The following is a 21,442-nucleotide window of genomic DNA, read 5'->3' as shown; positions in this document are numbered from 1 at the left end:
CCAGGGGCCCAGGCACGGCTGTCTTCCAGCTTTGCTGAGTTCGCTGATAAGCTTTGGGTCCTCCTAAAAGTTGAACTGTCGGAAGTGAGGGCTGTCAGAGACCTGGCAGCTAACGTTCTGGGCGCCTGAGCCCTGAAGGGCGCACGCTTGTCCCAGCGAGGCCCGAGTGCCGGCTGGCTGAGACGGCGGCAGCTGTAGTCAAGGGAAAAGTGTGAGCTATAATGGGTCTGGACCTCAGCAGGCATAAGAGATTTTGATTCCGGACTTCAGCTCTCTTGAATGTCACCATCTTTGGACCTGCACTCGGAAAGGTTAGCCTGTAAGATTCCATTTCTCCCGGGCAACTGTGACAGAAGGAGGCTTAGATTCAAATCTGGGGCACTCTGCGCTGGCGTGTGTTTGCAGACTTCACTCAGCCTGACAGGAATTTCTGATAAGCCAGGTTGAGCAGTACAGCTGGACAGAGTTAGGGATGAGAAACAAACTAGAGAGTGGTTTGCAGCCTCAGGTAGAGAAAGATCTTGCAGATTAGTCTAATAATGTTCTTTTCTGCAATTTCAGTGCCAAGGGGAGCACAGTCCCACAGCCCTCACTCCCTGGGGCCCCGGGACAACACCCGCAGGAGCAGGGCCTCCGGAGGCTGACCTGAAGCACCGTGTGTGTCCTCCACTGACCAGGGACCTGACGGCTATGCAAACACCAGGCTGAAGGGCCTCGGGGGAGGGCCGGGCCTCTCCCCAGACCCGTGCCTTCACCTAAGCAGAGGGAGCACAGCGGTGCCTGTGCAGTGTCCTCAGAAACACGTACCCGAGAGGCACGGTGACTCCCAAGCCCGGAGCATGGACAGCCAGCGGGCTCCGCTCGCCTACCTCCCTGCACAGCTTGGAGCTGGCCCTGCCCGAAGGCTCTGCCACGCAGCAGGGTGGCCTGTCTGGTGCGGCACTGGCCAGGATGGGGTAGAGGAGCCTGCTCAACCTTGGGAGTCAGTCAACCGGTTTATTTGGCTCCAAAACTCTGATAGCATTTCAAGCCTCTCATTTAGTAGAAATAGAAGTTATTCTTTGGCCTCCATCTGCCACTCTTTTGTTTTATTTCTCAATTTGCTCAAAAGCCAGGGAGGGACAATGGGTTCTCAGAGATCCAAACAATGTCAAAAGAACAACACCCAAAAGTCTATTTAAAAAGGCAGGAGGATAAAAAAAAAATCTGCATTTTCAAAACACTTGCCAACACTGGTGGGCTCCTGGCAGTGGCTGGGGTAGGAAGACTAGACTTCAGACCACGCCAACCCAGGAGACACTGGGAACCTTGAGGGCAGGCCCGCCAGGGCGGAGGCCAGGGCGGAGGCCACAGCAGACGCACTGTGGCTATGTCCAGTGGATGCCGCAGGCAGCGAAAGGCCCAGCTAGCAGCTGTGATCCCCCGAGGCAATCCTGGGAGCTGGCGCGGGAGTGCAGGACTCCCCTGCGGCAGAGGTGAGACAGGAGCCCTGAGCCCACAGCCTGTCCGTCACCTCCGGGCAGACCATGGCCCTCCCCACCTGCCGGCGCTCGGAAAGCAAGTGCTGTGCGCACGCAGATGGGCAGCAAGACGGGCACAGGGAGCAGGACACTGTGCACTTGCAGACACGTTAGTCGTAAAATACTAGCATTATCCCTTCCTTAAAAGTAAGTGTGAATACCCTTTCAAATGGAGACTTTCGTTTAGGGTCTTTAGAAAAGGGTGCAGTTCCCAAAGTGCTGCGGTGCAGGGGAGGGAGGAAATCTGCAGAAGCCCGCGGCCCTGGGCAGCCGCCGTGCACAGGCAGTGGGCTCCACAGAAGCCAGAGAGGACAGTGGCTACACCTGCCCGCCCAGCAGCACCCGGCCGCAGTGCGGCTCCTCAGAAGGAAGCAGTGTGCCGGCATCTTGAGAAGAGCGGAAGCAAACGCCCTCAGGGATCGGCTGGCAGGGCCCGCCCCCGTGCCTGCTGGACCTGCAGCACCCTCTCCACCAACTTTACTCTGGTAGGGAGGTTTCCCCCCGTGCAGAGACCACACCTGCCTCTGACACAACTCAGAAAACCCTTCTTGTGAACAAAGGCCCGAGGCTTCTGTTTACTTCAGCTCTTACCAGGCCGAGCACCCACCGCCCAGGCCCCGCGCCCCGTGGGCTCTGACTGCGCGAGGACAGGGAGCTGTGAAGGCTTCTGCCACACTGCAATTTCTGCCTTCACACAGAGTGATCTAATTTGCGCAACCAATGCACCAACCCCACGTGAGGCAGAACCACATCCAACTGTGGCTCTGTTCACCCAGCTTGTACTGAAGGCCCCCTGTGTGCCCAAAAACAAAATCCTGGGCTCCCTGGACTCCGCCCCCATGTCCTTCTCCCACACTCCATTCTGCATTGCATCCTGGTAAGCAATGAATCATAACCGTGAGTGCAACTGGGTGCTGCGGCCTGCAGGTCACCAAGCCCAGGATGGAGCTGGGGGCCTCCTGACACAAATGCAGGGAGATGCACACAGGGCCCCTGTTCACAGAGGCAGTAGCCAGGAGCTGAGCAAATGTCCATGCCTTCTCATGCGAAGGCAGGGTGGTGCTGACCTGGCCTGGGCACCCTGCACACAGCACAGAGGGGCTTGCCTCAGTTGACCACTGTGAGGCTGGGCAGCTAAACTGAGTGAGGACAGCTCTGAGCAAAACCCATGGGAAGGACGACGCAGGGGGCAGCAGAGCCCTGCAGCCCAGGGGGGGTGCATGTTCCAGGAAAGCGGGCAAGAGGCAGTCATGCCAAGACTCCAGGCCACGCAGGATGAGACCCACATCAGCCACCCAATGAGGCGGGAGAAGGGGCACAGCTACAAGGTTTGCATTTGAAAAAATGCTGGCAGCTGCTCAGGGGAGAAATCACAGCATGGGACTGAAGGGGATGAAGGACATCAGTTAGGAGACAACTGCTATAATCTAGGCAAAATAATGACAAGGGCTTCCCGTGAAGATGCAGCCAACCCAAACTGTCCAAGCTGCTTCCTTCTGACCTATACTGCTTAGTTTTTTGAACTTGAACATAGGATTTTATATTTACTCCTATTAGTGTGCTCATCTGATGGTTCTCGGCTGGCATTCCAGGCAGCTGAACTCATTCTGAATCTTGATTATGTCATCTATCACATTAGCTGTCCCTCCAAGCTGAGAAGCACTGGTTATACCAATACCCTCGATGTCTTCATTACGGTCTCTGAGAAGAGGAGGAAGGACAAGGCCAAGGACAGGGCCCTGTGGCACGCTTCTCAGAGACGCACTGGAGCAGCGAGGTGTCGTAAAAGTATATGGAGCCGTGGTTAACTCCTCACTTGCCGCCTGCTAGCTTGATCTCTTTGATCCCTTGTTTTCTATACAGTGCACAGTGGAGTGGCTCCTCTCAAGGGCTCTGGGTGTTACACAAGCGAGTACATCTAGAAGAACCTATAGCAGCACCCACCTCAAGTACGAACCCAACCCCCCTGTCCCCAAGATCCACAGTGGGTGCTGGCTGGGGACGGAGTTGAGACTACGGGCCACGGGGTAACCAGCACCTCCGCTGTAAACCACTTCAAAGACGGACAGAAATGCCAAACACTTGCTCTCAGACAGCTCAACCATTCACCAGCATCAACTGGTAAATGGCACTTGAAGGCGATCTAGGATAAAATATAGATGCACAGTGAAAGGAGCAGAATGACCAGGGAAAAGAGCAGAGACATGGCCCAATAAACCAAAGAGAAAATGAACAGACTGAGTGAGAGAAGCCAGTTGCACAGGCTACATGCAGTATGATTCCCCCTCAGTGACCTTCCGGACAAGGCAAAGCCATAGGGATGGAAAAAATACCCTTGCCTGCCGGGGCTTAGGTGAAGGGAAGGGTGAACAGGCAGCACACAGGGGAGCTCAACGCCATGAAACTACTATGCGTGACACTGTAATGGTAGACCCACGTCATTAGACATTTGTCAAAATGCACTGAAGTACAACACTAGGAGTGACCCTAATTAAATTATGGGTTTGAGTCAGTAATAATGTCCCGGTATTAGCTTATCCATCATAACAAATGCGCCCACTAATGTGGGATGTCCCCAAGAGGAGACGCAGGGTTAGGAGGGAGGGAAGGAGGCATAGTACAGGGAAACTCTTCAACCGTCCCTCACTCTTTCTGTACCCTGAAACTGCTCTAAAAAAGAGACAATTAATTTTAAAAAATATTTAATTCACCCAAAAGAAAGTAGAAAATAAAATGGAAACAAGAAAAGATGAATATCATACAAAATAAACAGCAAAGTGGCAACCTAAACCCCAACTACATGAAGAATCACACCAGACACATGGTATGAACAGAAGTTATCTAAATACACACTAAAAGGATAAACAAGCCAAGTGCCGAGTACAAGCTACCTGCAAGAAAGGCACTTAAAGTAAGGTGCAAATATTAAATGAGACGAGAAGAGAAAGAGTGCCCGGAAAACACCAACCTGGGAGGATGGGAAGGCTTGGTTAGCATCTGGGAAACTGGGCCTCAAGTCAGGGGTGTGGTCAGAAGCGAAATGGAGCAGGTCGTAACAATAAATAACGAACACACAGACTCAGCAAGACCGCACAATAGTCCCGCACATGTACATGCCCCCTGAGCAAGATTCAAATTCTGGGACACGATCCTGACAGACTAAAAGAAGAAACACATCAACAATCATGTGTGGAAATTTCAGAAGTTCTCACTCTGTAACTGCAGAAAAAGTAGACTGAAAAGTCAGTAAAGTGTAGAGGAGACCGGAGAGAAACACAGCAGGACACACTTCCTTCCCAAGGGCCCAGGAGACATTTCACCAAGAGAGACCATCTGAAGGACATCAAAACCAGACCTATTGGTCTCATTAGCAACATAAGGAATGGGAGACTTTGCTACAGTAAGTTCCTACTGACTTTTAAAGAACAGTAAAAAATACAGTGAACAGCAGCAACACATCAATAAATTATACAACCTTTTTTAAATGGTCACATTTAAAAAAAAAACAACTATAAAACTGACAACAGAAGAAATAGAAGATCTGGACAGCCCTAACCTGGGTGGAAAATGAATTCATAATTTCTGACAAAGAAAATTCCAGGCTAAAATATCTTCACCATTGAATTCTATCTACCATTTAAGGAATAAGCAGTAATAATCTTACACAAACTCTTTCAGACTTCATAGGAGCATTTTATAAACCTACCACCTCCCTAACACCAAAACAAAAAAAAAAGACCTCAGGAAAAGACAAAACTAAAAACCAATACTCCTTCTGAGCAGAGATGTTAAAATCATTAAAAATATATTATCAGTGATACTTCAGAAATATATGAAAAGGTTATAATTTATGACAAAAATGACAAAGTGCAGTTTATCTTTGGACTGGGTAGGGCTGATCTCAGGAATGCAGCTTGGTTTAACATTCAAAATTAATCACTGTCCTTCACCACATTAACAAAATAAGAAAAAAATCATATCAGCATTTCAATAGGTGGGGGGGAGCATTTACCAAAATAAGGATTCATATTTTTTTTAATGTAGGCAAACTCCGATCTGTCTTTCTGTTCTTCATCCATCAAGTCTTAAGAATTCCATCCTTCTACTTCCATTATATACCAAGTATTCTTCAAATATAAAAACTTACCAAAAAACAAAGGTGCTATTAAATACACAGATCCCTTATCCGTCCAGCTTGCACTACTAGCCACCACCACTACAAATGGGACCTACAGAAGGCCAATGGTTAGCACCACTGAATAGTATCTGTCCTCAGAATTCGATGTTGTGCTTGTGGTCCTTGACAAGGGAAGACAGCAGGGTAAGTAAATCACAGCCAGTGCACTAGTAAGAAAGAAGTAACTTTGCACATCAACAGTTACAGCACATCAACACTGTGATGCTGACAACCCTAAGGCATTCAGCAGAAGCTCCCAGAATGAATGAGGAAGCAGTATGTGGCATATCAGGTTTCCCATCAGTGGCCACACGCAACATCTGCTATTCCACATGGTCATCTGTGCTGTGATCATGCCACACCTACATCAAGAGGTGGAGTCCATTTCCCTCCCTGGGAATCCGGCTAGTATCAAGACCCTCTCCCCGGTGCCAGTTATCAGGGACCCCTGCAGTGAGTCCCCAACCTCCTGTCCAGAGTTACGGCACACTGAGAGAAAGAAAGAGACAAGAAGTGCATGGAAAGGGCTCTGGGGCGGTCAATGCTCTCTGGGAACAAAGACCAAGCATCTCCAGCTGGCCACCACTGTATTAGCCACTGCAGGGGGAGGAAGGGTGCTTTTCCTGGAACAACGTAGAAGTAGTGGTTGAATAGGGGTTTAACTTCCTAAAGAAAACAGTCAAGATTCATCCTCACACCTGGGTGCCAGTTTCCCTGTATTGTCCTCAGCGGACTTCATCCTGCTCTGTGAGGCTCACAGCCTCACTGACCGAGAGGAAGCCAGATTTCTGCATTCCAAAACCGGCCCACAAGGCAGGGCAAGGGCCTGTGACAGATTCTATGTCAGTGTGTAACTGTGGTCCCCAACAGGTAGAGGGTGACTGCTTCAATCAGAGAGCACAGCAGCCATGACTTCTGGCCGTGACTTCTGAGGCTCAGGCATGAACAATGCAACTTGCCCCTTGTCTGCCAGAAGCTCACTGGGACCCCTGGGAGCCTGACTGTTCTCTGCTACCACGCTTTGAGGACCAGCGTATGGACAGGCGGTGAGGACAGAGTGCCATCTAAAGTCCAGTCCTCCATCATCAACACCGGCCACCAGACCGCAAACAGGAAGAGTCGGGCGACTCCGGCCCAACACCCATGGCAACGGCCTTCAAGTCTTCCCACCTGAGGCCCCAGATACTGTGGTACACACAAAGCTGGCCACATTCTGCGCTGACAGAAATGCTGACCTACACAATCAGAGGGGGGAAAATGGTTGTGTTAACTCAGGAAATTTTAGGGTGATGACTTGACATACAGCAATAGTAGCTGGAAATCTATGGTGGTTTACAAAAACCAGGTGTTTTTGTGTATAGCAACAGTAAAGAGAAAACAACAAACCTATACCATGTAAAGTAACATTAAAACCCCAAAGTATTAGGAGCAAATCTAACAAAATATGAACATAATCCATACACTGAAAGCTATAAAGTGTGAGCATAAATTAAAGAATAAATAAAGAAACGCACCATACTAATGAAGTACAAGACTTAATACCATTAATACTGTCGATTTTAGGTAAATTGATAATAGATTCAACATGATCCCACTGAAAATCCCAGCCTGCTTTACTTTTATTTTTATTTTGTGGTAGGAAATGGCAGTCTAACAATAAACTGTATATGAAAATGCAAAGGACTGAAACATTTCAAGGCAATTTTTAAAAAGGATAAAGTTGGAAAAATTTACCTTACTCCACTCCAAGAAGCACTATCATAACTAAGACAGGGTAAACTGGTATAAAAATTCAGTGGTAGCCCAACAAGATTAAACAGAATCCAGAAACAGCACACTCATACAGGCATTAAATTTTCAGCAAAGGGGCAAAGCAGTCTATTAAGAAAGCAAAACAAAATTGTTTTCAACAAATGGTGTTGTGTTCACAGAAAAAATAAACCCCAATACCTTCTTCAGAGTGCACATAAGAATTAAGTCAAGCTAGACTACAGGACAAAGTAAAATTATAGAACTTCTAGAAGAAAAGTATAGGGGAACATCATGGCATTATGGGAGCAGGCAAAGGACCTTTAATGAAGATACAGAAAACAATTCCCACAGAAGAGAATAATTAGCTTTTATTACAACTAAAATGTTCTGCTTAACAGAAGACACTATCGAGAAAATGAATTGACAAGCCACAGACTGACAGAAAATATTCTAAAATGTACATGTTGACAAAGGATTGCTACACAGCATAAATGAAGAACACGCAGGCAATGGAATGTTAGTGAGTCTGCATTTTGATGTGGAAGGGCCAGAATTCACACTATCGCTGACAGGGGAGTGAAATGGAACAATTACTTTGGTGAAAACACCTGGCTCTTACACAAACCAAATGTCTTTCTCCGTGTGACCCAGCAAGTCCACTCCCTGTACACCCAAAAGAACTGGAACTCATCGGCAAGCGGACACACACAGCAAGGCCACAGAAGCATCATTCCCCAGAGCCAGCTCTGGAAACACCTTGGCTCTGGAAACACCACTGCCCAGAGGACGGATGACCAAATGGTGAGCAGACCATGGAGAACTAGGTCATTAAAAGGAATAAAATATCCATTCAGGCAACAACATGGATCTTTATGTGTTTCAATGCTATTATAAATTAATTTTTAAATTTTTTCACTTTTAAATTGCTTCCTGCTCAATGACTCTTTCTTAATGAAACTTCTCTTGCAGCCCAGCAGCTAACACATTCTTGTCTGTTTAATAAGCCTTTCTAAAATGTTGACGAGTGCTCGATTTTATCGACCTGGGCTCTAAAATCACATTGCTCCACGTCTTGGGCACACACAGCGTGACCTGGCCGGTACTGAGACAGATGCAGATTCACCGCACTTATGCCCTCGCCCTTCGGGCAGCCTGCCAGTCCTGGGGGGCTCCGTCCTCCACGCACACAAGCATCAACTCTCAACCAGCCTGGTGAGGGGCTCCCTGCATTCTTTCCAAGCAGCAGGCAGCCCCTTCCTTGCCATGCCTTTGAGCCAGCTGGCAGCCAACAGGATCTGGGGTGCGGACCACCTGGGGTCCAGACATCTGAGTTCCCCTGAGGTCCGAAAGCCACCCTCTGCACTGCCTGGGCTCCAGCTATGTGTGCTCACTGCAGAAATTCCACCCTTCCGAACCTGGCTTCGCTGCTCATCTTCCTGGAGCACAAAGAGAACTGGAACTTCTCCCCAAATAGGCCCTGGTTCCCCTGCCTGGTCCTCAGTTCCTCCCCAGTACTGTCTCCAGTGAACTCCCCCAGCCCTGCCTGTACACCCCACCCCACACCAAGATCCAGCCCTTCTCAACAAGGAGTATGCTCCCCACTCCCTCCCTGGCAGCACCCACCAGTTCTGAGATTGCGGAATTCTTCCCCAAGGAAAAGAAATGTAAATCACTAATTAGAAAAGGCAACCGTTCTCTTCTACTCAAAGAAGCTGTCCTGCTAAGTAATGAATCTAAGAGTAATAGTATGACTTCAGGGTAGGCAAATATGGAAGCCGTAATTCAGGAAGTAATGGCTAGCCGACAACCTTGGCGTGAGTGTTGTTAATGAAATGAAAAGACTGGCAAGAGCACAAGAGCAATCCCCTGAAAACCTACCATGGCCTCACCAGCCAGGAACTTCCAAGTGCAGCCCAGCCCTAGACCCTGGGCTGAGGCGGCAGCTTCCAGCCCCGCTGGGCCTGGTACCAGCGTCCCCTTTCAGTGAAAACCTTCTTAAAGACATATTCAGCAGAACTGGCTCAGATACGTTTCTGTAGCATATACCAAAAAATCATCCCCAAAAGGCAGCTGCTAATACCAAGCAGCATTAGAAAGACACAATCCACCAAGCCATTTAAAGAAACAATGGCCCATTCCTTTTTATAGCCTTGAATCTCATGCTGGACCCTCCTGGTCCACTTGGCAAGAAGGAGCAGCCCTCTACTTTGGGCACCAAGCACCAGGCCACTCTGCCAGCTGGTGGGGAGCACAGGAAGGCCTGGCCCTCACATGGCTCCTGGGAGCCAGAGCCCCAAGAACCCACAGTTGGCTTGGCAGCCTGAGCTCACACGGCCCAGAGGAAAGCCACACGGAGCGGTGTTCAGGAGAGTGGGCAAGAGATTCACCAGGAACAAGAGGAAGGACAGGAAGGACAGCAAGCACCTCTCCAAGAGAAACTCACTGAGTTTCAGGGTGCTGACAAGCAAAGCTACCCTGGACCGAGGAAGGGGACCTGACTTCCTGTCCCCAGCACTGAGCACACCCCACGGAAGCTTAAAGACCTAGCAGGGGATGCTCACCATAAGGACTCCGGTACCCCACATACCCTGTGCACCTCAGCCAGCGGGGTCCTCCTGCCCAACAAAAACCAGAGACCACACGGTCGCTGTGTCAGGGCCAGGAGGCCAGCTTCACCAAAAACTAGTCTTTTTCTCACCACCTCATCCACGGCTCAAAACAAAACCATCCAAGTGGAATCAATAACGGGGTCACACGGGTGGGGAAAGCTGGCCCAGGTGTACTGGCTCCTAGCCTAGTGTCTTTCTATATAGTGTCCCTTCCTGTGTGCTACCAAGACCGTCCCCAGGCAGGACAGTCCGTGCCCTGCTGGACATGCAGTAGCCCGACTCTGCCAACAGTGCCAGTGGCATCCCCCAGTTCTAACAGCTACCAACAAGCATCCAGACATTTCCCAGCAGTCCCAAGGAGGCAGTAGGCTCCCACACCCCCTGTGCCCTACCATGGTGCCCCTCTGCATGGTTGCCGGGCACGCCCTCTTGCACCCAGCCCATCTGCCTCTCCTACCACCGAGTTCCAGCTCACTGCGGTCCTGGAGTCTCCCCTTCCTGGCCCAAACACAGCCCACGTTCCCCTGCCAGGTTGGACAGGCAGCACCAGTGACCTCACATCCTTGCTCACAGGGGCCTGCAGCAGCTTCCTGATCACTCTATGAAGTCTCTCCAGTAAGACGGAGACCTGGAAATGAAGCAGCTGCTCCTCTCCTCCCCACACCGAGGGAGAAGAAAAACAGTACTAGTACAGCTAGTGGGGAAGGCACTGTTCATCACACTGAGGGGTAGGCCAGGCATCACAGATCGGGCTCTGAGTGCTGACTGTTAAGCCAGCTTCCCAGCCACGCCTCCACCCCTGTGCAGTCCAGGTCAGTCCACAGAACAGGGCCCAGCCCAGCGGAGACGGTTCCTCGGCCGCGCCTCTACTCAGACCAAGGTGCGCACAGCACCTCAGGAATGGCTATCACAGAGCACACCAGGAAAACAGTATGACTCGCCCACAGGCCCAAACCATCAACTTCGGTGCAAATCCTCCCACTTCGCAAACTCTCGGCTGCCTGACCCGCTAATCGCCCAGGGACTGGCAAGCGGGAGCCGGACTATGGGCCAAACCCAGCTCACCACGCTCTTGCCACAGAACGGGAGGCACCTTGCGGGCTGCTGGGCGGGAGGGGACACTTGGGAAGGGGCCTGGCGCTGCCCACACCGTGGGTGTCCCTGTCCCAATCTGTGCCTGCCTGCTCTCCATCCCACTGTACTTCTGCGTGCGCGCACAGTGTACTGCCAAGGCCCTGCCGGGAGGACCTGCCCACGCTGCAGTGACCCTCGTCACCCCCGCTTCCGCCTTGCTATCGTCCCCTCTGAGAGCCTCATAGCCATTCCAGGGCTAAGCAGGAGCCACCAGCTACTTAACCACGTCCGCGGCTCCTGCTTCCCGGCTCCTGCCCGCCTGCCCTCCACGTGGCCGGGTCGGAGGAAGCAGCGCGAAGCTGGCCAGCGTCGTTAGTCCAGCCCGGCTTGACGGCTCCTTTCTCAGAGCATGGAGCACACTGTTCCGCCCCCTGGCATCTGCTGGCGCAGCTGCGGCCGGCTTTCATCCACGCCTGTCCTCCCGCGGTGGGTCCCGGCTGCCCGTCCTCGGGACTCTCTCTCCCTCCAATCTGTGCTTCTGCTCTCCGCCTCTGTGACTTCCTTCCGTCTCATCTTCCCGAGACTTGTTCACGGAATGTGAGTAACAGTTTCTTGAGTTCTCAGCTGGCCTTGTACACCCTGGCTCTCCGCCAGCCAGTTTTCTCTCTCTGAACCCAGCCTTCAGGCCGTCTTCCTCCTCATCTTCCCTCTGTCTTATTTTTGGTACCTCTGTCTACTCAGCAATTTCCTCAGAAGCGCCCACCGCGCCAGCTCTTGACGCTCTTCCCGGGGCCTAAGGACCAGGAATTTCAGTGGCAGTAAGTCTGACGGGCAGTTGTTCTGCTCTTGCTGAACTCTTCTGTCTCGCTCTCAATTCTGAGCTGCTCTTCACCGTTAACATTTTATGCGCACTCGCTCTGGGGTCCCTTCCTGCCGCTGGCCTAGCAGCTCTGCTGACGACAGTGGTGACTTCGGCCTGCTACTGGGCGCTCCCTTCCTACTCACGCTGCAGCTCTCCTCTGCTCAGAACTGTCTCGCTGTGGTTTCCGAACCGAACCTGGGTCTCTCTGATGGGACCAGCTTTGCTCCTATCTGTACCTTCCCAATCCTGACCACAACAGGCAGTTTCCACAATGCGCCTGGAGGGACTCACTGGGGTCACCTGGGGCAGCCTCAGCCACAGGAGCGACACCTGAGCTCCCACAAGGCCCGATGGAGGCACCGGGACCCGCAGCCGTGCTCCCACGAGGACGGTGCAGAACCAATCATACCACGCGACAGGAAGACGGAGGGCCGCCCTGGGCTGCGCGCTGCAAACAGCATCCGCCCGCCCGCCAGCCTGTCAGTAATCCAGGTCGTCAGACACAGGCTCAGGTGAACAATGAAAAGCCAGCATCGATCTTGCTGTACAGCTGATCTTATTTACAAACATAGCCAGATAATCCTGTGTTTAAACAGCACACGTTCCATTGCTCACCATCAGAGGAGTGACACTGGAAATTCATAAAGTTTTACGTTATGATTCAATCTCTTTTCTTGGGGCGGGGGGGCGCTTATGTTCTGGGAGAAAGACTAAAAATATGGAAACATTAACAAAGGGGGGAAGTGATGAATTGAGACTGGGCCAAAATGTCTCCAGTGGGCACATTTTTCTTCACCAGAAACAAAACAAGTCACAAGGACATAGGGATCAGCAATAGATAGGAGGTTTCTACTCTTCAACGACACAAAGAGATTCTAATTTCTCCGTGTCCTCGCCTAACTTATCAAAAGCAACGCAAACCCAGCTTTCCTCAATACAAAGAGTTTGGCTAATTTATTCCAATTAAACTGCAGAGTCTGAATCTTTTAAGCCACGTTGTGTAAGAGCCTCCTTTTGTCCATTTCGGATCCAGCAGCTGAGCTGAGACTCTTCAGCCATGGCTGTGGGGCAGCAGCTCGGGCGCAGCACGGGCACCGCAGGGCCAGCCTCACCTTCCAGGCTGCGGCCCAGTTCATCGCTGGGATGAGGGTCCCCTGCAGGGGGCTTCCCAGAGGGAACTTCCGGAAACCTCCATCCACAAGCCCTGCTCTGGGCTCTCCCTCCTGCGTCAGCGTCCACTGTCCTTCACCAGCGTCCTCTTTCCCCCACACATGGGTGCTCGTGCTGTACTCAAACATCTGCCCTGTCCTACAGGGAGGTCCTGGGGCGCCCTCAAAGTCCCTTCCCACTCCCTCCCAGGCACACAGCACAGCACCCAGCGCAAAGCAGGTGTCGAGGAAAGGCCCATGTGGGCACCGCAGAACCCAATGCATTCCAACCTGCATGCAAGGACTATCGCTGATCTCAGCCACCATCCTGCGACATTCACCAGCTCTGGTCCTCACTCCTGTCACCCAATAAGGCCATAAGTAGAATTCTTCCCCCAACCCGTTTCCACAAAAGCAGCCCTTATCACTGTGGTCTTTCGGTGAAAATCCCAGTCATCAAACCCAGCTGCCATGGATACCTGAGCACCCTGGCATGACACTCAGGGCTGTACCCACTCGGGTTTCCGACCAGGCTCAGCTGCAGTCTCCCGAGTGCTGAGGGCCCTACACCAAGGCTGGTAGGGCTAAGGGCTGCTTGAGGGTTCCGGCACTGCAGACCAGAGCCACACACAGCTCAAACCCAACCCTCCAAGGGGCAGGCTCCTCCAAATAATTTGCACCCGTGAGCAGCCACCGCAGGGTACTGATGGTTGGGGTCTGCAGGCAGCAGGTGAGGGACACCGGGATCAGACTTTGTGCCCACCTTCCCGCTGCAACCCTCAGTGGGACACCACGACCACCCCAGACCAAGGGCACATAGGACAGGTCTCACATCTCATCACCCAGAGGAGCCGTGCAGCCCCATGTAGACACCGAGCTTCTAAGCTTAGAAATAGCGGGGCTGAGACTCGGGCACAGGCCCATGGTGCTGGGCCCAGCTCCCTCTCCACCGAGGCCACTCGGACCCGGGCCCGCATCTCTCTGGGCTCCGCGCCCACGCAGTGCGGCTCACCTGGATGCCGTCCAGCAACTTGCTCATGCACCAGTAGGTGTCGGCCTCGATGTTGCGCAGCACGTCTGCGGGCACGCGGGAGACGTCAAGCGTGTCCACGTCGTCCTCCTCTGCACAGGCCAAGCACGGAAAAGACAAGGCAAAATTAACCACAGGAAGTAAACACGGCAGGGGTGGGGACCGCCAGTGAAGGGATCCACATGCCGCCGGTCTTGCTCTACCTCCACCCCATTTTTCATCCCGCTCACTAAATGGCTCGTGCAGTCTTACACCTCATCACTTAATGCTTCTCAATTTTAATACCTAATTAGTTGCAGATAATTAATATTCTGAATCCTCCCCGATTAATTAACATAATTAATATATTGTAAATTATTGCTTCTCAGGCATTTCACATTCTAATAAGGAAGAACCTAGAATATATTGCTTAATTCCTAGTGGAAATCCAGAAGTTTCTCCACCAGATTTTTTTTTTTTTTTTTGGAGACAGGGTCTTGCTGTGTAGTTCTAGCTGACCTTGAGTTCACTCTCTAGGCCAGGCTGGCCTCAAACTCACAGCAATCCTCCTGCCTCAACCTCCCAAGTGCTGGGATTGCAGGCATATATCACCACACCCGGCTCTCCATCATATTTTTAAAACACTGCTTCTAATATATTTATGTATTTGTTCAGCAATAATCCCTCTAAAAACTATTTCCAAGGTTAAAGTTCCAAAACTACCCTGAGTAAATACTTCTAAGTGGTGATCAAACACCCCAGAAAGCAGGAACACAGATGTGCCTCAAAGAAAACACCGACAATAGTGCTCTAAACAACTTCCTTGAGCCTATAAAGGTCTAATGAGAAAATACAACTTAAAAGTTCTTAGAATACAAAACAGATGCCTAATTGAAATGGCTTATCAGATATGTGAACAAACTAATGTTAGAGCCTTACAAAAACTGCTAGCATCCAGCATAAAACTCATAAATGCTTTTTAAAATTATGTATCCTATTTTTTAATTTTCTCACTTTTGTTATATTTGCAAATGTACATGCATCTTTACAAGAAAAATGTCCTTTTAGAAAAGAAACATTTGAACCCCAAAGGAATTTAGAAGGTTTTAAGCAGGGGAACCCCAATGATGCTCACGACAACAGCAACCGCTAACATTTATGGAGAGCTCACAGGTGCCAGGCCCTCCTCCGCGCGGAACCTGTGCCCACTCGCCTGCCCTGTCCACAACTCCAGCAGCACCGCCACAGCCAGACAGACCAGGGTTCGCACAGAAACAATGTGGAGGACACACCGAGCAGCCTAGGAGTGGAGCCTCAGCCTGGGCTCAGAGCCTGCAACCGTGACTGCACCCACAGGGACACAGAGCACCCTGCATGGTTCCCAGCTCTCACTGCAGACGAGCACGCCATCCCCCAGTGCATGGCTCAGGACAGAAGTCACAATGATAAAGACGGCATTTCCACGGCAGGACCCTCAAGTGAAGAGGATGGTGACACTCCAGGGCGCACACCGTGCGTGGCTCAGTCCTGCAGCAATGCAGGTCGTGGCCTCAGACGGCCCCACTGGCTCAGCCCACCAGCCACAGGCACGCAGCTCTCTGGGCGGCCAGAGGGCACCTGTAGGGACGGAGAACAACGGCGCTCACACTCCTTTCTTCCATGGATCAGGCTTAGGTTTGGTTCGGTTTGGGGGTTGTTTAAATTGAGAAATAATTACAGGGTGATGAAATCCACCCTTTAAAATACGCGACCCAGGGGTCCTTACTTCACACGCAGTGTTATGCACGCCCATCGCCCGGGTGAGAAACCTTGGGCCCTCGGCATCAGCCTCACCCCTCCTTCCCCAGGCCCCCGGTAGCCGCCAGCCTAACCCTAGCCCCGGACCTGCCGGTGCAGGCATTTCACAGAGGAGTGCCCCCGCCACGCGGCTGCGGAGCTGGCCTCCTCTCACCAGCACAGTTTTCAGGGTATGCACAGCAGAGCGTGCATCGGTTCCGCTTCCTTCTGTGGCTGAACAACACTGCATGGTAAGGATGGGCCACGCTGTGCTTCTGCATTGTCTCTGTGGCCCACAGGTTGTCACCACTATGGCTGAGGGACACAGCAGACGGCAGGTACCTCCTGAGCTGGCCGTGACACCCACACCCTCCAGCAGCTCTCACTCTAGCACACAAGGACAGCTCTGCCCACTGGAGCCCAGCCCGGTAAAGTACCAGGCCTGGGAGCCCTGCTGGCCAGGAGTGCAGCACTAGGCCTGAGCACACTGCTCTGAACGCTGCCTCTGGAATCCCACTGTGTAGCTAAGCAGTCACAGATGCAGATGCCATGTCTCCGAATGTTTGCCAGAGTGCGCCACAGGCAGTGGTGCGGGGGAAAGGGCAGGCCTGTCACAGCACCCAGGGTGGCCCCGCCGTGCCTCCCGCTGGCAAACCTGGGGGCCAAGGGCACAGACACTGGTGCCGGCAGCCACCTCACCGAGACAACAGCTTCAGCAGATGCCATCCCCATCCTGCCAGTCCAGAGCAGAGCTAAGTGTATCTGGAAATCTCAGAGACTGGAACCAGCAGCCGTGATCACAGCAAGTCTCCGAGACGTTTTCCAATGACACACTCTCTCTCTCAAGGGCCTTCCCAGCATGGGGCTCTCTCCTCAGCTACAGTAAAAGGTAAACAAGGAGACAGAGTCTGGAACCCCCGAGCCTTGCCTCGGCCATGGAAGCAGCTGGGCTCTTAGCCCGGACACACAGAAAACAGACGCTGTGTGGGATGGCAGAAGCCTCGATTTTTCTTAGTCTGTTTAGCTGGCTTATTATTTTATCCATGGAAATGTCAGCGGCCTATTCTAGGTGTCATTTCTCACAACGGGCCATTTGTTACTCTTCAATGTAATGAAGTAATGGCATTTAACTCAGAGAACCCCTGTGCCGATTTGTCTTCTAAACGCCAGGAGAATCGGAATTGCCCTTCCCACTAGAACGAGATAAATATCCCCCATCCAGGACCCAGACGGCGGCCACCCGCACTGGGGAGGCACCCAGAGCAGCACAGCATACTGGCAAGGCCACCCAGAGGCGTCATCAGCACAGGGCCCCGCAGAGGACAGGCAGACACTGATGGCCCTGGACAAAAGCCAGGCAAGATCAGCAGGCAGAGCTCCTCTTCCAACCGCTGGAAACCAACGTGCTGCCCCGTCCCAGGACAGGGAGAGGCACACATGTCGGGGGGCAGTGAATCAAGACCCTGAAGTGGCCAACATAGGAAAGACTTTAACTCAAGACCACAGACTCCAAAGACACACTTTCCCCCAAGCAGCCCCCTGCCCAGGGCAAGAGGCGGCGCACAGAGCCGCCAGAGTAGCTGCAGGAGTCCGGGACCAAGGTCGAGGCATGGGCAGTGGGCTTTGGCTCCCTACATACACATCAGGCAAATGGCCCGGAGATGACGCCATCGGCATTGATGAGAAGAATGGTTTCTCCACTCGGTCCCAAGTGAGAAAGTGAAACACAGACACTGAGGGAATCCAAGCAATCCCGGTGCTACGCCTGAAATAAGAAGGTCCTCCCAGGACTCAGTCTGGGGGTCTGCTCTCCACTGCAGCGGCCTTCACAGTGGGGCCGAGACTCAGCCGCACTGCGAGAGCACGGGCCTCACCGAGGACCGGCCCATGGACACTGGTGAGCTCACAGCTGAGTGGACGGGGGCCCTGCTGCAGGAGGAAGGTCACGGGGCGCCTTTGAGGGCACAGACTTTTCCGGCTCATTCCAACCTGCCCTGCTTCCTGCTGCTTCGAGGTGGGCAGCTCCCCTCCACCACGGTGTCTCTGCCGCAGAGCCAGCCACCAGGCCCCGAAACTGTGGGCCGGAATCAGCATGGCCTCCTCCTCCAAGTTATTCTTCTCGGGTATTAGGTATTTGGCCACAAAAACAGAAGGCTAAATGATACACCCAGAGCTTAGAGAAAGAAACATAATTCAGAGGGAAACGATAAATGCTTAGGTGAAAGCTGAAGAGGCAAGATCAGCCAGGCGAGCCACAGAGGCCTTGGCTCCGGGGCACGGCTGCCCCTCGGGGGCCTGGGGACGGGCTGAGGTGTTTCTCACCTGAGCTGGGGCGACACTCTGCCCCACAAGCTGCCTCCAGGTGGCCACGACATGAGCAGAACTCAGCCCTGGACGGTGGCTGGGGTCAGAGGTGCACACGGCCTCAACCTCTTCCCAGTCAGGTGAGACTGACTGGGTTGAAGCCAGAAGTTGATTCCTAGCACACAGGTCCCCTCCCCAGTCCTCACTGGCTGAGTTCCACGGGGCCACCATCCTGGATGCCACCTAGATTTTATTAGCATATGACCCCCGCCCACTCCCTCTGCAAAGACTTTAGGGGTGTTAAAGGCAAATGATTAAGCCACTTCCAGTACTTTCCCAATCACAGCTGCGCGGTAAGCCAGCTTTGTTACCTACCGCTTCCCCTTTGTTTAGGGACTTGCAGGTCCTGACCTCAGTCACCTCTGCAGGCAAGTAGGCAGTTCTGTCTACTAGTAGCTTGCTACTCAGAATTAAAGACTTTACCTTAAAATAGGCCATTTTAAGTTTCTATTTCTTACACTCGGGAACTCTCTAAGGTGACATTTATGCTAAACATGTTACTAAAAATAACGGAAACTAAACCAACTCATTTCATCTACAATTTGACTAGACTCTGCTTTTCATCGTTTTGTTATAAACTCACATCAACACTGGCACGTGTGACACTGCAAGGCGCCCAGCCCCTCTTCTCCCAGTGTCCACACTTCCTACGGAGGCCCGGCCCCATCCCTGTCCCTAAGGACACCAAGTTGAGCCCTGAGACTGGCAAAGGTGTTTAAAGCGCACAGCCCGACCCAGGGGATCTGGAGCAAGCAGAGAAGTCACTCTGAAGCCCAGGGAAGATCAGCAGCCCCGAGTGGCCCACCAGAAAATGCAAAGTCACAGGATGTAAGAACAGACATTTAATTAAAGATAATCTCACTTGCCATCTTACACTGTAGAAAAGCTTTAGGGGATGATTTAAAGAACCTTCTTTGAAAATGCTGTCCTGCTATGTTAAGTACAAACTTCAATTTGTAAAATAACTCCCTTTTTATCAACAACTCTATTTACTTCCAAAGCTCCGCCACCTCCCCTTGGAAGACAGAAGCACCCTGACAACGCGGTGCAAAGGGTGCCACAGAGACGCAACCTGGACACCCCTTCTACTCTTTATTTCCTGCTGAAGGGTATAGAGTAGAAACAAAGGTAAGTTTTCCCAAGGAACAGTTATTATTTTTGCAAAAGGGAAGAAAACGGAGTTTAAGCCACAGGAATAGTCAATCAAGGTCTGCCTTTCAATCCCAGCCCCATGAATATTTCTGGAGCAGAAGCCACCAGGGGCTGCGGTTCTGCCTTCGCGGAAGATTTGAGAACCAGGGGAGCATTCTGGGGACAGCACGACTGGGGTGAGGAGGGCGGCCCGTAGTTGTGGGCAGGGGCAGGGGTGGGGGCAGTGCTCCAAGGCAGGCAGCACTGCACAACGACCACAACCTCCACACTGGTGTGAGCTCTGCACACTCTGCCAGTCTGCGCAGATGGATGGACGCTCAGGGGACAATGGTCGGCTGGGTCAGCAGGTGGGTGGACGGGATGGATACAGGGAACAATGAAAGAACCGAGGCTATCAAGCCTGGAAGGGAGAAAGCATACAGGGATCTAATTGCTGCTTTGACATACAAAAAGCTATTTCAGGGAAACAAAGAGCAGGAATTTTCTATCCAACTTTCCATGTCCAGAAAACAAAGGAACAGGGAAGCTGATGGGCCCCAAATCAAGAACATTCCGCTGAGCTGCACGTCTAGGACAGCTGCCCGGGAAGTAAAGACACCGGCCACCTGCACGTCCTCTGAGCACACAAGAACCCTGTGCATATACACCCGGCCTGTTGTGCCCCCGGAGAAGGACCAGCCAGGACGTGACAGGAAGGCGACATGCTCTGAGCCCAAGGGGCTCCTCCATCCCTTCCACTGCCCTTGGCAGCAGGGCACAGCTCAGAGGGCTCTGGCTGGGTCGGGAGAGGAGGAGGCTCCTGGGGTCGCTGCTTCAATCTGCCCGGTGCAGCCAGAGCTCTGGGAGGTACGGTTCCATGAGTATAAACAACCCCTTGGTCACACACTGCAGAAGACTGGCCCCACAGGTCATCCTGGATCTGCGGCTCCTGGGAGGTTCCTTTCTCTCACAAGCCTGCACTGCCTCTAGGGAGCCGGAGCACAGGAGCCCCACTTTGTAACGATCAGGGAGAGCCAGCAAGCACAAAGGCAAGCTCAAGCCTCGAGCTATCCCAAGCAGAGGAGCCAGTGGCTGGGAAGGGGCAGTCCTCAAATCCTTGAGGGAACAGTCACCTCACGTTAGAGGGCACCAGGAGCCCACACCAGTGCTCAGAACAAGGGCAGCAAGCAGAGAACCAGCACCTGTCAGAGTGCGCACGCGGGGAAGGGGGCCGCAGTTGTTGTTATGACTACACTAATCACCTGCGCCGCACAAACCCTGCAATAAACCTCTCCACGTAATTAGGAGCTTAACTGGTAATCAAAAATATTCTGTTCTTTATATGGAAGCTGGAATTGCTCTATGGGTCTAATCTTCACATTTCCCAACTTGGGAGTTTTAAATTTCAAACCCTGACACCTCTGTGATGGAGATTTTAGCACTTAATTACGTAGGTTTGGGTTCTAACACAGGAAAAAAAAAGTCCTGCATCATTGAGAGGAGCGTCACAACCCAAAACCATAAATTCACGGAACTCTTTGGTTCAGCAAAAACAACTAACGCTACGATCAAATTGGTTTAGCAGGAGGAATGTTAAATTCTAATACAAATAATGCACACATCAAGGCTGTAGACTACACCGTGGCCGGAGTTCCCGGCTCTGCCCTGCGGCTGTCGAGGGGCTGTCCGCCTATGACGGGCAGCAAGGGCATGTGGTGCGCACCAGCAGGCAGTGGCCTCGCGAAGACAGCACGCTCAGGCCACGGCCAAGTCAACAGCCCATCCCGAAGAGGGTCCCCAGGTGATGAGGACCTGTCCCTCTCCTACCAGCAGCCCAGCTTGGCTTCCTGTCCGGCCACCTCCCAGGCAGCTCCTGGTCAGGGCCCCAACCTCACAGAAATAACCACAGGCTTGGGTGCAGGGCTGCGAAGGGCAACGCAGTCTGCCTGCCGCTGGCGTAAGAAAACCCGCATGAGATTCCACATGGAAAGGACTCTCTTGGCCACACTCGGGAGAATTA

The 21,442-nt window shown here is 52.2% G+C and overlaps 1 protein-coding gene across 2 annotated transcripts in view; it reads right to left on the bottom strand.

The window, feature by feature from the left end:
- Positions 1-21,442, bottom strand: part of Tbc1d22a (TBC1 domain family, member 22A) — a 315,353-nt gene that overhangs the window by 138,361 nt on the left and 155,550 nt on the right. For both annotated transcript variants that reach the window (XM_005379521.2, XM_013511615.1), the window contains exon 9: positions 14,155-14,264. In XM_005379521.2, coding sequence (XP_005379578.1) covers positions 14,155-14,264 — 110 coding nt within the window. The remainder of the gene's footprint in view (positions 1-14,154; positions 14,265-21,442) is intronic.

The sequence above is a fragment of the Chinchilla lanigera genome, unplaced genomic scaffold (genome assembly GCF_000276665.1).
Source record: "Chinchilla lanigera isolate Chin_1 unplaced genomic scaffold, ChiLan1.0 scaffold00012, whole genome shotgun sequence".
In the NCBI taxonomy this organism is placed as follows: domain Eukaryota; kingdom Metazoa; phylum Chordata; class Mammalia; order Rodentia; family Chinchillidae; genus Chinchilla; species Chinchilla lanigera.
The sequence above is the reverse complement of the archived record's forward strand: the minus strand, read 5'-3'. Positions and strand labels throughout refer to the sequence as shown.